General features: G+C 41.0%; 1 protein-coding gene across 9 annotated transcripts in view; it reads left to right on the top strand.

The window, feature by feature from the left end:
• SULF1 (sulfatase 1) overlaps nt 1–12,757 on the top strand; it is a 177,168-nt gene that overhangs the window by 72,263 nt on the left and 92,148 nt on the right. For 3 of the 9 annotated variants that reach the window (XM_084618082.1, XM_084618078.1, XM_084618080.1), the window contains 2 exons: nt 6,658–6,717; nt 7,033–7,267. In XM_084618082.1, coding sequence (XP_084474208.1) covers nt 7,096–7,267 — 172 coding nt within the window. In that variant the 5' untranslated portion in view covers nt 6,658–6,717; nt 7,033–7,095. Of the gene's footprint in view, nt 1–6,005; nt 6,187–6,407; nt 6,516–6,657; nt 6,718–7,032; nt 7,268–12,047; nt 12,066–12,757 lie in introns of those variants that run through there. The other 6 variants (XM_084618084.1, XM_084618076.1, XM_084618079.1 and 3 more) reach the window with 6 other exon arrangements.

The following is a 12,757-nucleotide window of genomic DNA, read 5'->3' as shown; positions in this document are numbered from 1 at the left end:
AATCAGTAGAGAGAAGGGATTACTTTAGATTACTTGAAATATGCATTGTTTGAAATGGCCTCTGGTGACCAGCTTTCATGAATGGCTGGTTTTTCTTGTGGGGCACGTCATCTGCTTAATTATATCAGCCTCCTTTGTATGACAAGTGCACTTCTTGTTTGTGTGAAATATGAAGTTTTAAAATAAAGTAAATTAGATGGTGAGAAAATAAATGTAGGAAATTGAGTTAATAGAAGTTTGTAACTTAACAAAAAGGCACTTTTCTTGTGATAGATATGCTAGAAATTTCCCTTAAACTATTGTTTCATGTAGTGTATAGATAATATAAAAGATAAAGCTTGATTTGTTTTGAATTTTTTAAGGATTGATTCAACTCTAGTTTTATGGTACTGAAGTAAAAATTGCCTTTTTTTTTTTTTTTTTTTTTTTGCCAAGCAAGTTGATTCTCATACAACTATGCATTTTGAGAATTTCATTGAAATTTGGCAAGCCCCAAGATTACTATGGTAGAGCTCCTGGAAATTTTCTCCTAATAAAGATGCTTTTTATCTTGTACACAATTCTAGAAGTAGATTAGAAAATGTGTGTGCTTTCAGATGAGTCCAGGCTTTCCCTTTTTCAAATCGGTTAGTGGCAATCTCCTGTCTGCAGTTGTTTGTGAAATTACTATGTTAAAATGTAGGTTATGAATCTCTGAGAGCCTGCAGTTACTTTACATTATAATTAGTGGATCTATTAATCTAGCCTGATAAAACATCATAATAATGGACCGATTATATTTTGAAGGTGAGCAGATAACTTTGATTGACTGACAAAATATATCATTTATCAAATAGATGGAGGCTAGACCTAGATAGCAACTACATACTTTGTGTTTGCTATAAATCCTATGCTTTACAAGTAAGATTAGTGGATTAACCTTTAAGAGAAGGTAGTGGATCCTGCTGTTTCCTGATTTTGTTGTACTGTAAAAGTATTTTCCATGGCTTCAGGCTTGATATCCCACAGGAAATTGAAATGCTGCTTTACTCTGTTGTGCCTGATAGCCTGTAAGGGATTGCTATGTTTTTTGTTTGTTTTGTTTTAAGGAGCAGATATAAGTGTCGGACTTGAGAAAGGTCTTAGCACTACTTAACTCATAATAGTAATCTCTGTCAGCATTTTTAAACTGAAATACTTGAATATAACACTAGAATGCAGACTTCTTATTTTTATTACTGCTGTACAATCTTACAGCCCATCAAGGCAATATGTTTTGAAAAGAGTAAAGTCTTCTGAACTACCAGGTTGGTTTGATGCAAATTTAACAAATAGCCTCACATGACCTTTTGTTATATAATTTTATACTTGTATGATTAACAATTTCATGATCCAGGCAAAGTCTCTAACAATGTACCTGTTATAAATCAGATTGTGTTAAATACTAAAACTAAGGGGTCTCATCTCCCGTTGATGTTTGTACATTAAAGATTAATAGAAGCTGTGCATGTGTGTTGAGGGTGAATTAGACCTCTTCTACCCCATCCTGGAGCTTCTCTGCATTAAGTTAAATGAGTGCTGTGCATAACTAAGTACTACAGAATTAGTCAGTACAGATATTTCAGAATCACTGTTGGGTTTTTGCATTGTGTTAAAACAAATGACTGAAAGTGATAGGTGGGAAGCATGGAGTCTGACCTCCACTGGGAGACTGGTTGGCCAAGCCACCACCAAGTTGGTGCTCTTTTCCATCCATCCAGGTCTGTCAGATTTTGGTGTGAGACTTGCCATGCAGGGCCTGGCAGGTTAGAAGCCCCACCAGTCAATTTGAGTGGCCTCTGCAGGCAGTTATAAAATACCGTTAGCATCCCCATACCTTCTTCTTCTTCTTCTTCTTCTTCTTTTCTCTCAGGAAGGCTCTGGTATTATTGAAACTGGGAAAGCTGGGGTTTTGGGGTCAGATTCCTTTCAAGGTTGTTAAACTTAGAGCCTGTTGAGTCAGCTGATCTACACTAACATCCAGAGAGTTATACTGATCACCATACTTGAGGTCAAGAAGGACTGTTTTCTCATAGTGAGTGGTGTTGGTTTGTTTTCATCTGGAACGTCCTATGAGGATAATTTGTCTGGGATTGTGTTTTGGCTTTCTCCTCCTCCCCATTCATTAAGGGTGGTCTATCTTGTAGAGGAGATGAAGCAGCCTGTAATATGTAATATGGTGAGGCCATCATGGTTATGCCATGGGTGTTTATTATATTTTATTTAATATTGGAATCCTTAGTATCCTTACTACTATTAATAAAAATTTCTTTGCTTTTTCATAGTACCTTACATCATGGGGTATCAAAGCACCTTCAAAATGTTAGTTAAGGTTCACAACATGCATTTATAGTACCAATATTTAATTAACCCACTTTTGCAGACAGGGAAATTTAAAATACAGAGAGACTGATTTGTCCAGTGGGATTTTGTGGCAAGGATGGGAATAGAACCCTAAATCACAAAACCATCCAGTACATAAGGAGGGCAGAAGCCTCTTGCATTAGGATTCTTATTGAAACTAATTTACACGCTGCAGCCAACAGACAGTTATTAGATAGAGCACATGTACCTGGAGAGCCAGGACTACAGTCCTTGTTCTAATGCTCCAAAACCACAGGACATACCACCTGTGATACAGGAGATTCCCCCCTTAGTTGGTAGAAGTAGCTCCGTTACCATGTCTGTGGAAAAGCCACTGGAGGGTGACATGATCATACACACCGGCACTCACACAGCTTCTTAGCTCACTATCTCCAAGCCTGACTTTAGATTTAGGGACATATCAGTGATCCATACAAGTAAGCCAGGTTCCCTCTGCCAGAAAAAGGCAGGCTGGGGACTCATGATGTTTGGAGGCCTCTTCTCCAGGACTCTGGTTGTGGAGTTGCCCTTAGGCCTCTAAAGTATACAATGAAGAAAGAAACTTAGGAATGTTTAGTGGGTAATTGATATTATACAAAGTGTATGAAAAGTGGCATTTAAACCTAGAGAATTCTAGCAAGAGTTTTATTCATATTCTTTGCAAGGGGGTACTATCAAGAAATATGTTAGAATCAAAAAGCCAAAACATTTCCAGGATAGTACTGGTATTGATAAAGTTTTGAAACTGACTAGTGATATATGGTTCCTCAGTTTTTGGGTGCCCAACTTGAGACATTGTAAAGAAGTCCAGTTTTCAGAGGGAAAGTGCTCAGCTCTTTCTGAAAATCAGCCCTCCTCTATGGTATATTGAGTCAGGCACTAAATAGTGGGGACACCAAAATCACTAGTCACTCCTAACAATTTTGGCCAAAATGTGAGAATTGCTTGTAAAGTCATTATCCTTTCCTCCCTTTTTCCCTTCCAGTGATGTTGTCCTACTGACAGCCCTGGAGAGGGAAGCCTTCTTTACCCATACCACAAACTGTGGCAGCACAAGTCTCCTCCCACTGCTACACTGATCTAGTTTAAGCCTCCCCTGAAGGAATTATCTCAAGGGTTGCATGAGGGGCAGTTCATTCTTCATGTCCATCAGTCGTAGCCTGTCTTCTGAGAATACCAATATGGATGCCAGCAGAAGTGCTAAGTTTTCATTTTTGTCGCACCAGTGTTAGAAAGGTGAACTCAAGCTAAGACCTAATATTCAAATGAAAAAAAAAAAAAGAGTGACTGTGAACTAAAAATTACATCCAAATGAGGAAAGATGGTCTTTTTAAATTTTCTTTTGCTCTTGTTTTCCATTTTCCTAAGATTTCAGTTGTCATTATGTATGTTCTACTGATAAAAAATATTTAAACTTTCCATATAGCTTCGATCTAAATTACAATCAGTGTTCTCATTTACCTGCCTGGAAAAAGGGAACTTGTAGTCGAGTTTTGACTTTTGGATATTGCACAGTCCTTTAAGTTTACTTGCCATGTGTAAAGAAAAAAGGTCTCTCTTAAAAATCTCTCCTATTTTTGACTTTTTCAAGACAAACTGCTATGTCTCTAAGGACACTCGTAGGCTCCGAAAGAGTATCCAACACAAACATTGCATCCTTGTCTCCTCTATCAAGCTCTGCATTTTGTCTGCTTTCTTCTGTACTTCATTGCCTTATGGAGCTGGAAACCAGCCTGTGAGAGGATGGAAGGTTTTAAAAGGTCACTTTTGAATAAAGAATTGTCTGTACAAAAAAAAAAGGGGGGGGTACCGTTATTCAGAGCTCTATGAGTGATCAACGATTGCATTTCTGTGCTTTTGCGCAAGAGTCACTTTTTTTTAAGTTTTAGCTCAATTCAGTCATTTGTCCTCCCTTATCAAGAGAAAAAGAAATTAAATAGTTGGAAAGTAACTTCATACTTTTATTTCTAGAAAAGAATTGTCTGACTAGGATGTTTGCTTAATAAAATAAAAAATTAAGGCTAAAGGATTTTTTTTTTCCTCACTGACTGACTAGTATAGCCCAAACAAGTTGAAGAATAGCTGGTAATGTTGGTTTGGACTGTTCTAAATTTTATTAGCACTGAGGTGTAATTGTCAGGAACTCGAAGTTCATACTGCGGGGGATTATTCAAACATGTTGGTGCCAATGTTTGCTCAGTGCAGTCAGGATGACTGCACTTTCTGGGTCAACATTGTCTGAAAAAGTTTGCTGTACAGTACAACTGATATAAGAAATGAAACATTGACTCTCACTTCACACATCTTTTCCAGCTTTGTGAGGTGAGTCAAAGTTTTGCTATTTAAAGATCAGACAGTTAGGGAAATTATATTTTTGCTTTTGCATCAAAAGCCTGTGGTGTCTGTCAGAAGAATGCTTATTTCTTCAGTGATCCTGTTCTTTGTCAGCTTTTCTGTGAGTTGGAACAAATATGTGGAAACTGAAGTATTTTTAAAAGTCACTCCAGCCTAATTACAGACTTACAGTCTACTTATCTGAATGTCCTGTAATCACTGAAATGGTATTTAACACTAAATGCCGATCCCTGTGTATTGGCTTTGCATTGCCCTAAAGTCAATCATAGACCAGAATGTTTGTTGGTGAACAGACAATGGAAGACAGGATTACTCTGCAACAGACACTTGGATTTTTGTTTGAAAGACATTCACACTCCTCTGGTGTCATTACAGCCTGCAGAGTGAGCAGTATGAAACTGTTTATAGGATATCTTGTGAAGCTTTAAATAATAGGTTTCAGAGGAGCAGCCGTGTTAGTCTGTATTCGCAAAAAGAAAAGGAGGACTTGTGGCACCTCAGAGACTAACAAATTTATTTGAGCATAAGCTTTCGTGAGCTACAGCTCACTTCATCGGATGCATTCAGTGGAAAAAAAAATGCACTGAATGCATCCGATGAAGGGAGCTGTAGCTCACGAAAGCATATGCTCAAATAAATTTGTTAGTCTCTAAGGTGCCACAAGTCCTCCTTTTCTTTTTTTAAAATAACAGGTGTGTGTGAAAACAAGCACAGTATCCCTTTTCTAGCAGTCTGTGTCAAGTTCTCCCTCACAAGATGTATATCACCTTTTGTTGTATTTTTAGATGAGTGATGGGCCCCTTTTTCTCTTGTTATGGAGTGCTCCCATTAAATTAGGTGTTTGTCTGCTACTAGCTAATGCTGCATGTTTAAATATGAAGTCTCAGGTGTGAGAGTGCTGACCTTCTGAGGAAGAGTGCTCCCTTATAATTAAGGCCGTGGCAGCCCAATTCCCATGCAGACTTTCCCGTGTGACTTGTTTTTTTAAAAAAAATTATGAGGCTTCTGCAGTTTATCTGTAGTCCCAAAATAAAAATTAATAAAAAAAAATGCTTTCAGCAAGTTAATGCCCTAAAGTGAGATGGCATTACTCCAAGCTTTTTTCCCATACTGTGTAATGTGATGTTTTCACAGGGCTTCAGTCAGTCATGCAAAAAATGTTGAAGTGTAAGTGGCTAACCTTTAGTCCCAAGACCAATCAATCATTTTCAGTTGCAGGTTTAGATCTGCTGCAGCAAAGCAAAACTTCGGTGCTTGCATCAAGTCTTACAATAGCAAGGCTGTTTGACTGACAAGCACCGGGAGAGGGGTTCTGAGAAGCATACTGAGCTGAATCTGAAAAGGGAGCATTGAGGAGAAGGGTTTGCCAGAGGTACTGTGCATTATAGATGATGCACTCAGTTCCATCGTTGATTGATGAGAGACAGTTACGTGCTTTCACAATGCTGGGTAAGATTGTCTGGATGTCACTTAAGCTGAGATCTCTGTCAGTAGAAAGATGACTTTTCAGTGTGGTGATACAATGCAGATTACAAATGACAGCCATGCTGTTCTGTCTGCTTCATGAGTGTTTAATATCTCATGCAGGTGAGTTAACCTAAAATAATTCTGTTGCTTTCCAGGTGTCATCCGGCTGAAATTAACACTTCTTATTCTGAGAATTTCACAGGATGATTATAAATTTTGTACAAAGACATATGGCAATGACAAGATTATATATTTCACTTACCTCTAAACACAAAGGTGCCGTCTAACCAACCAGGAAGATATGCCATTATGTAAGCAATGGTGAACGTAGATTTCTTCTATTTTTCTCGTTTAGTAGAATTGCTCTGATGTGCAATTCTGGAGAGTTAGTTCAGAGCACAATAAGTTGTGAGGTCTTTGACTAACACGTCTTCTGCTTTTACCTTCTTTTAGAGCTCCTCCTACAGATGTTCTGAACATCTCTGCATCATAGCAATTCATTACTACACCCAGGTACTGCATTTAAGGAACACTGTGCTGAAAACAAAAAAGGGGTGTGTGGTGTGAAGTGTGAGGTGTACGTGGGAAGTTGTATGAATACATAGACTAACTTGGAGCAAAAGTAAAATGAAAAGTGAAGTTGCAAAATGTCTCAGTGTATTCTCAGAAGATGACTTAGTATAAACTACTATTAATCTACGTGAGTTGCTGTCACACTACTCTGTATTTGCTAGTTTTGACTTCTGAATATCACCTTTCTCCAAACGTTTTTGCCAGTTTATTCACTGTTTCGGCAGCATTTCAATTTTAATCTTTTTCTCTCCACAGATCTTGAAAACTAAGGAACAGACACTTTGGGGCAATTATTTTGCTTGTGATATTGAAACTACAATGAAATATTATTGCTTTGCACTCCTTTTGACTGTGCTCAGTACTGACTTGCTAAGAAGTCTCTGTACTACTGTCAAATCCCCAAGATTCAGAGGACGTGTGCAGCAGGAGCGAAAAAATATCAGACCCAACATTATTCTCGTACTAACAGATGACCAAGATGTGGAGCTTGGTGAGACATAATTATGTTATTTGCTACTCGGTTTCTTTACACATGTATTTCAGTAACTTCTGCTATACATGATAATTGACATTCAAAAATGTGCCTGTTCTGCAATGTTATCAGACATGGTTCACCAATTTGGAAATTATATTGTTAAAAATTGTATTATACATTTTATTGCTCATCTGATTTAACTCAACTAATTCCAGTTTAGGGGATAAGTATCTAACAATCAGCCATGTTAACCTAGGAGGAATACAGTATGTAAAAACATATAGGGCCAAAAACAGTTTCAAAAAACAAGAAATTCAATTAATAATACTTAAGTTAGTTCTGACAGTCTGCTTTTATATAACTCTTTAAAAAGTTGATGCTATTGTTACCTATTGCATGGTACCAGATGGATAAAAAGCTATATTTTCTTTTTTGTCATGTACAGCATACGATCTGATATCTTACACACACATGCAAACTTGACCTAATTTCAGCTCACAAGTTTATATTATTTATATGTAATTTTTAAATATCTTTAAAGTCAAGCTATTTTCATACCATGTCAATTATAGGAAAGGAGGCCAGTTTAGTTGTCCTGTGTATATGCAGTTGTTGTTGTTCACAACTTGGACAACATGTAGGAAATGATTTTCTCATAATTTTCTGAGGAAAAAAAGTGTTTAAAATATTTATATGATCTTCAAGAAGTCCTTCTTGGCATATTTTCCCTTAAATGCTCTAGAAAGATATTAACCACTAAACTTACATAATTATGGGCATTTTTGTATTTGCTATGATTTGGTAATGACTGTACAACTTTTGGGGCTGTTAGTCCACAAATAATAAATTCATATTTCTTATCTTAGGGCTAATCCTGTCATTGAGCATAGTGAGTTTTCCCATTGAGCCCTTAGATCTGTCTGTCTAATCTATTTTATTTGTGTCTTCTCTAATCACTGGTTTATTTAACCGTGCAGCGTAATAAATGGCCATCCAGTGATTATAAACAATCCTATATTATTAGTCTAAGAGATTCTAGAGCTATTATGTAGACTTGTTTCTTTTAGTTTCAGACATTTTGGAAATTTCTGTACAAGGGTCAAGCCCTGGCCTCCCTTCTACGGCTAAACAGGGGCCCATTTCCACTGGGCACTGGGCCAGGCTGTAGAGGCCATGTAGAAAAGAAAGTGCACACAGAACAGTGCTTTCTGGCAGCTGTCTTCACAAGACCATGGAGAGGGGATTGTAGGTATGCTGGGAGAGTAGCAAGGATGTAGTAAATCTCTCTGTTCACCTACTGGAACTGCTGACTCGGAAACTTGCTTAGGGGTTCACAGAGGGCTGAAACCACTGCAACCTGCTTGTACATATGCCTCACCACTGGATTGAAGGAATGTTCTGTTCTCCACAATCCCTGCATAGTTTTCCCATGCATAGAAAATGTACATACCCTTTGCACATTGAACCAGGATTTGTCCCCAAGGCATGTCATTTTTTTTTTGCAGTTTCAACAATAGATCATTCTGCTTATTTGAAAGGTATAAAGATACATTATTTTCTACATATGAGTCATCATTTTTCTGTTTATGACCCCACGTGGGCAAAGCTCAGTTCCTTTAAAATATTTAGAGTTGGTTATGCCATGGCATCAGGAGGTCTAAGACTTATGGAATGTAACAAACTCTTTTAGGATTCCAACATAAATGATTCTCTATTCTATTTTGAGCACAATATATCTGATAACTATGCAAATCACATACTTTGTAATAGAAGATGTTTGCCTTCTTAGTGTAGAATCATTGAAGCAAAATACGTAAAATTCACCTCCCATGTGTCCTAGAGTTATACAGAACAGTGAAATAAAATCTAAAATAAAATTTTGCAGGAAGCTGGGAATTACCACAGAGTGCATGATAGTGTATAATAATGTTTCCCCTTATAACTCAAGCAGCTAGCCAATATTCAGGGCCTTGTGAATTACTTATTTCAATTAGGAGAAATTGATGGAGTCAGCTGTTTCTTTGATGCAACTCTGTGTATTTTACAAGGAATGTACATAAAGTCCTGTTACCCTGAACACAGTAGGAATCAAACAGCAGGATACAGTTTCTTTGCTCACAATTCCAAGCCTCTTTCCAGCCAGCACTCTACCCAAAGTCTTTCACTGTTTTTTTTCAGAGTCAGGCTACCCGCGTGCTTCTCTGGCTGTCTCTGGGACTTCTTCTTTGCTGCCTTCTCTGTCTGTCTCCATGGTCAATCTCTCAGTTTCCCTCATATGGTCCCCTCCATTTGCATTCAGCCTGCAGTCAAACCCCTCCACCCACATAGCTCAGATTCCTGTGCAGCATTGCATGTGGCCTATGTTTTGGGGGGTCGCCTCTATTGTTCCAGCTATCTATTCCATAAACGTGCTTGATAGCTTTTTACATTTATCCTGAATGAAGAACACACACACACACGCAGGTTCACTCAACCCCTAGCACAACAGTACATTATACAATGTATGATGTATAATGTCATGAAGGAGATGGGACTCATAAAATCTCATTGGGATTTCCAGTTGATGGAAAACATCTTTGTAGGTACCAGATTTGGGGTTGTGACCCACAAATTAGGAATTGTTGCTATAGTGTGTGCAAATTGATACCTGTATAGTGGGAAGAGGGAAATAATGTGGCTTTATTTCCACGCACACACATACATAAAATAAACATAATGACCTGTTCTTGAAATCAAAATTAATCTGTTTTTATGAATGGGGAATAAAGACGTATTATTTTTCACATATGGGAAATAGCATCTTCTAAGCTGGGCCACTGAGAGCTTGAAAATACAGTAGAATCACAGACGGGCCAGCCAGTGTGGGGAGCCTCAACAGGCATCTTCCTGGTTTGTTGTTCATCACCTTCAGTAGAACTTCTGCAGTACTGAGAGAGGCACACGCAGGAACAGAAACTCTGAACGTATCCAGAGACTTGAAAAGTCCTCTCTCCTTGCTGCATTCTTGCATGGGAACCAAAGAAATGCTTTTTGTTTTGTGATTGTGAGATCTGGTTAGCAGATGCAGTTTCAGAGACCTCTATCTGTGGGGCAATTGGAAGAAAATTTCCAGTAGCAGTAATGCTTCCTCCCATAAGCTTTTGCTCTGGGATAAAGCTTTGGCTACTGGACATGGTCTCCATTAGAATATCCTGAGCAGTCAGGCTGAATTTTTTGATCTGACAAAATTTCCTAATTCATATGACCAGACTGGACATTCCCTGGGATCTGGTACCCTTCAGGTCCTCCCCAATTTAGACACGTACAACATCATTGTCCTGTTGTCTGACATAATCTGCATGTGTGCCCCGAGGACTGTCTCCAGATGGCAAGGTACACAGGCAGTGAGGAGAGCTGCAGATGGCAGATCATTGTAACTTGTTAATACCAGCAAGTCTCATCTCCTACTTGTATTTTGCTGTATGTAAGGGGACTGTTGGTCTCTTACTAAAACTCAGTGGGGGGTTTTTTGGTTGGCTAGCTCCCAGTACCAAAAGTAAGGGGAAGGGTCAATGGGAAATCAGGACCCTGACACTCACAGTCCCCTGGAACAATGAAGAGAGGCCAATGTGAAACTTCAGGTCAACCTGACTGACAGGGCGGGCAGGCTAATGAGGGAGTCAGGAGGCCAGGGGATCCCATCCTCTGTGTGAGCTGGAATGCCTGGGTCAGACAGAGTGGGGCCGAGCTAAGGAGAGAGCAGGGGCCCAAGCTGTGCTGGGAGCAAAGTCACAGAAACAGCCTGGAGAGCAGACCTGCGCTGGGAGGAGAGCTGTAGTAACCAGAGCCAGAGGAGCCAGAAAAGCAGCCCAGGAAGCAGGTCAGCGCTGGGAGCAGAGGCACAGAAGTAGCCCGGAGAGCTGTAGAAACCAGAGCCAGAGGGTCCAGAGAAGCAGCCCAGGGAGCTAGAGACAGAGCACAGTGCTGAGGTAGAGTGAATCTGGAGCTGGGGCTGGAGCAGTCCGGAGCCGGGTGAGGTGAGCGGCTGGGGAGAGCAAGGGGGACCCTGGGCAGTGGGCCCAGTGCAGGGAGATGCCCCCAGCCAAGAGGCTTCACAGGTCAGACTTGGAGGGGGATCGTAACCCCGACAGGGCAGGGGCGATGCTGGGAAGAAGGGTCCTACCATCTAAAACCTGAGGGCGTGTGGCCACTGCCAGAGCAAGTGTCTGACCTGCAGCATCCCTGCAGCACAGCCAGGGCCTGAGAAGGAGGCCTGGGACTTGTGAGGAACAAACTGAATTTCCCTTATCTGGTTGTGATATCCCCATGCCACAGAGTGGGGTTATGTATTTTCCTTTAACCTTCTCCATTTTTTCCTTATTTTTTTTAATTGATTGCTGTTTAATAAATTGTATTTGCTTTGAACTGTATGTAATGATCAGTGGGATCCTATCCACAGGGTCTGGCTCTATGGCACGGGGAGATCACAATCAGCGTCTCAGGAATGTAAGGGAAGATCACCGTCTGCTCTTCACAAGTCCCAGCGTTGACAGTAATGTACTGCGGCAGCAGTAGTAGCAGCAGCAGAACTGAGCAGTTACTTTCCTAAATTCTGTATCTTTAAATCCCTGCTCTTTGTCTATATTTAGTTGAATATTTTCCTATACACATTTCTATGCAAGTTTGCAGGGTGAAAAGAGCATCTGTGAAAGGGTAATGAACTCGACTCACCATGGGCCCATTCCTGCAAAGTGTGCATCTTTAAAGGTCACATATACAGTATTGTGGCAGACTAGACTACTCAAAGGAGAGATGTAAGGAGTCCCACATAGAGGTACCAACTGTCTAATTGCACAAACCCAAACACCCTTGCCCCACCTCCTGCCGTGCCCCTTCCCTGAGGCCATGTCCCTGACCCACCCCTTCTCTGAGGCCCTGCCCCATCACTCCATCCCCCGCACTCTGTTGCTCGCTCTCCCCCACTCTCATTCACTTTCTGGGGCAGGGGGTTGTGGTGTGGGAGGGGGTGCGGGCTCTGGGATGGGGCTGAGGGGTTCGGAGTGCAGGGCGGGAGAGGGGGCTCCGGGCTGATCCTGGGGCAGGAGGTTCGGGGTTCAGGACAGGGTATGGGGTGTGGATTCTGGGAGGGAGTTAGGGTGTGGGGGGGAGCTCAGGGCTGAGGCAGAGGGTTGGGGCACAGGAAGAGGTGCGGTCTCCAGCTGGGCGGCACTTACTTTGGGCAGCTCCTGGAAAGCGACCGGCTCCTAGGCTCAGGGGCAGCCTGGCCAGGAGGCTCTGCGCAGTGCCCCGCCTGTAGGCACCGCCCCTGCAGCTCCCATAGGCCACGGTTCTTGCGCCTTTGAGCCAGACATGCCGGTTGCTTCCTGGGAGCCACGTGGGGCCACTGGACTTTTAGGGGCTTAAAATCTCCTGGATTGGATTCAGTAGCCAGGAGATTGAGGCCCATTCTGGGAGACTCTTGGCCAATCTAGGAGGGTTGGCAACCCTACTCCCACAAAGTCAAAA

The sequence above is a fragment of the Lepidochelys olivacea genome (assembly GCF_965140295.1).
Source record: "Lepidochelys olivacea isolate rLepOli2 genome assembly, chromosome: 2".
Classification (NCBI taxonomy): Eukaryota; Metazoa; Chordata; order Testudines; family Cheloniidae; genus Lepidochelys; species Lepidochelys olivacea.
This window is presented reverse-complemented; position numbering and strand designations above follow the sequence as displayed.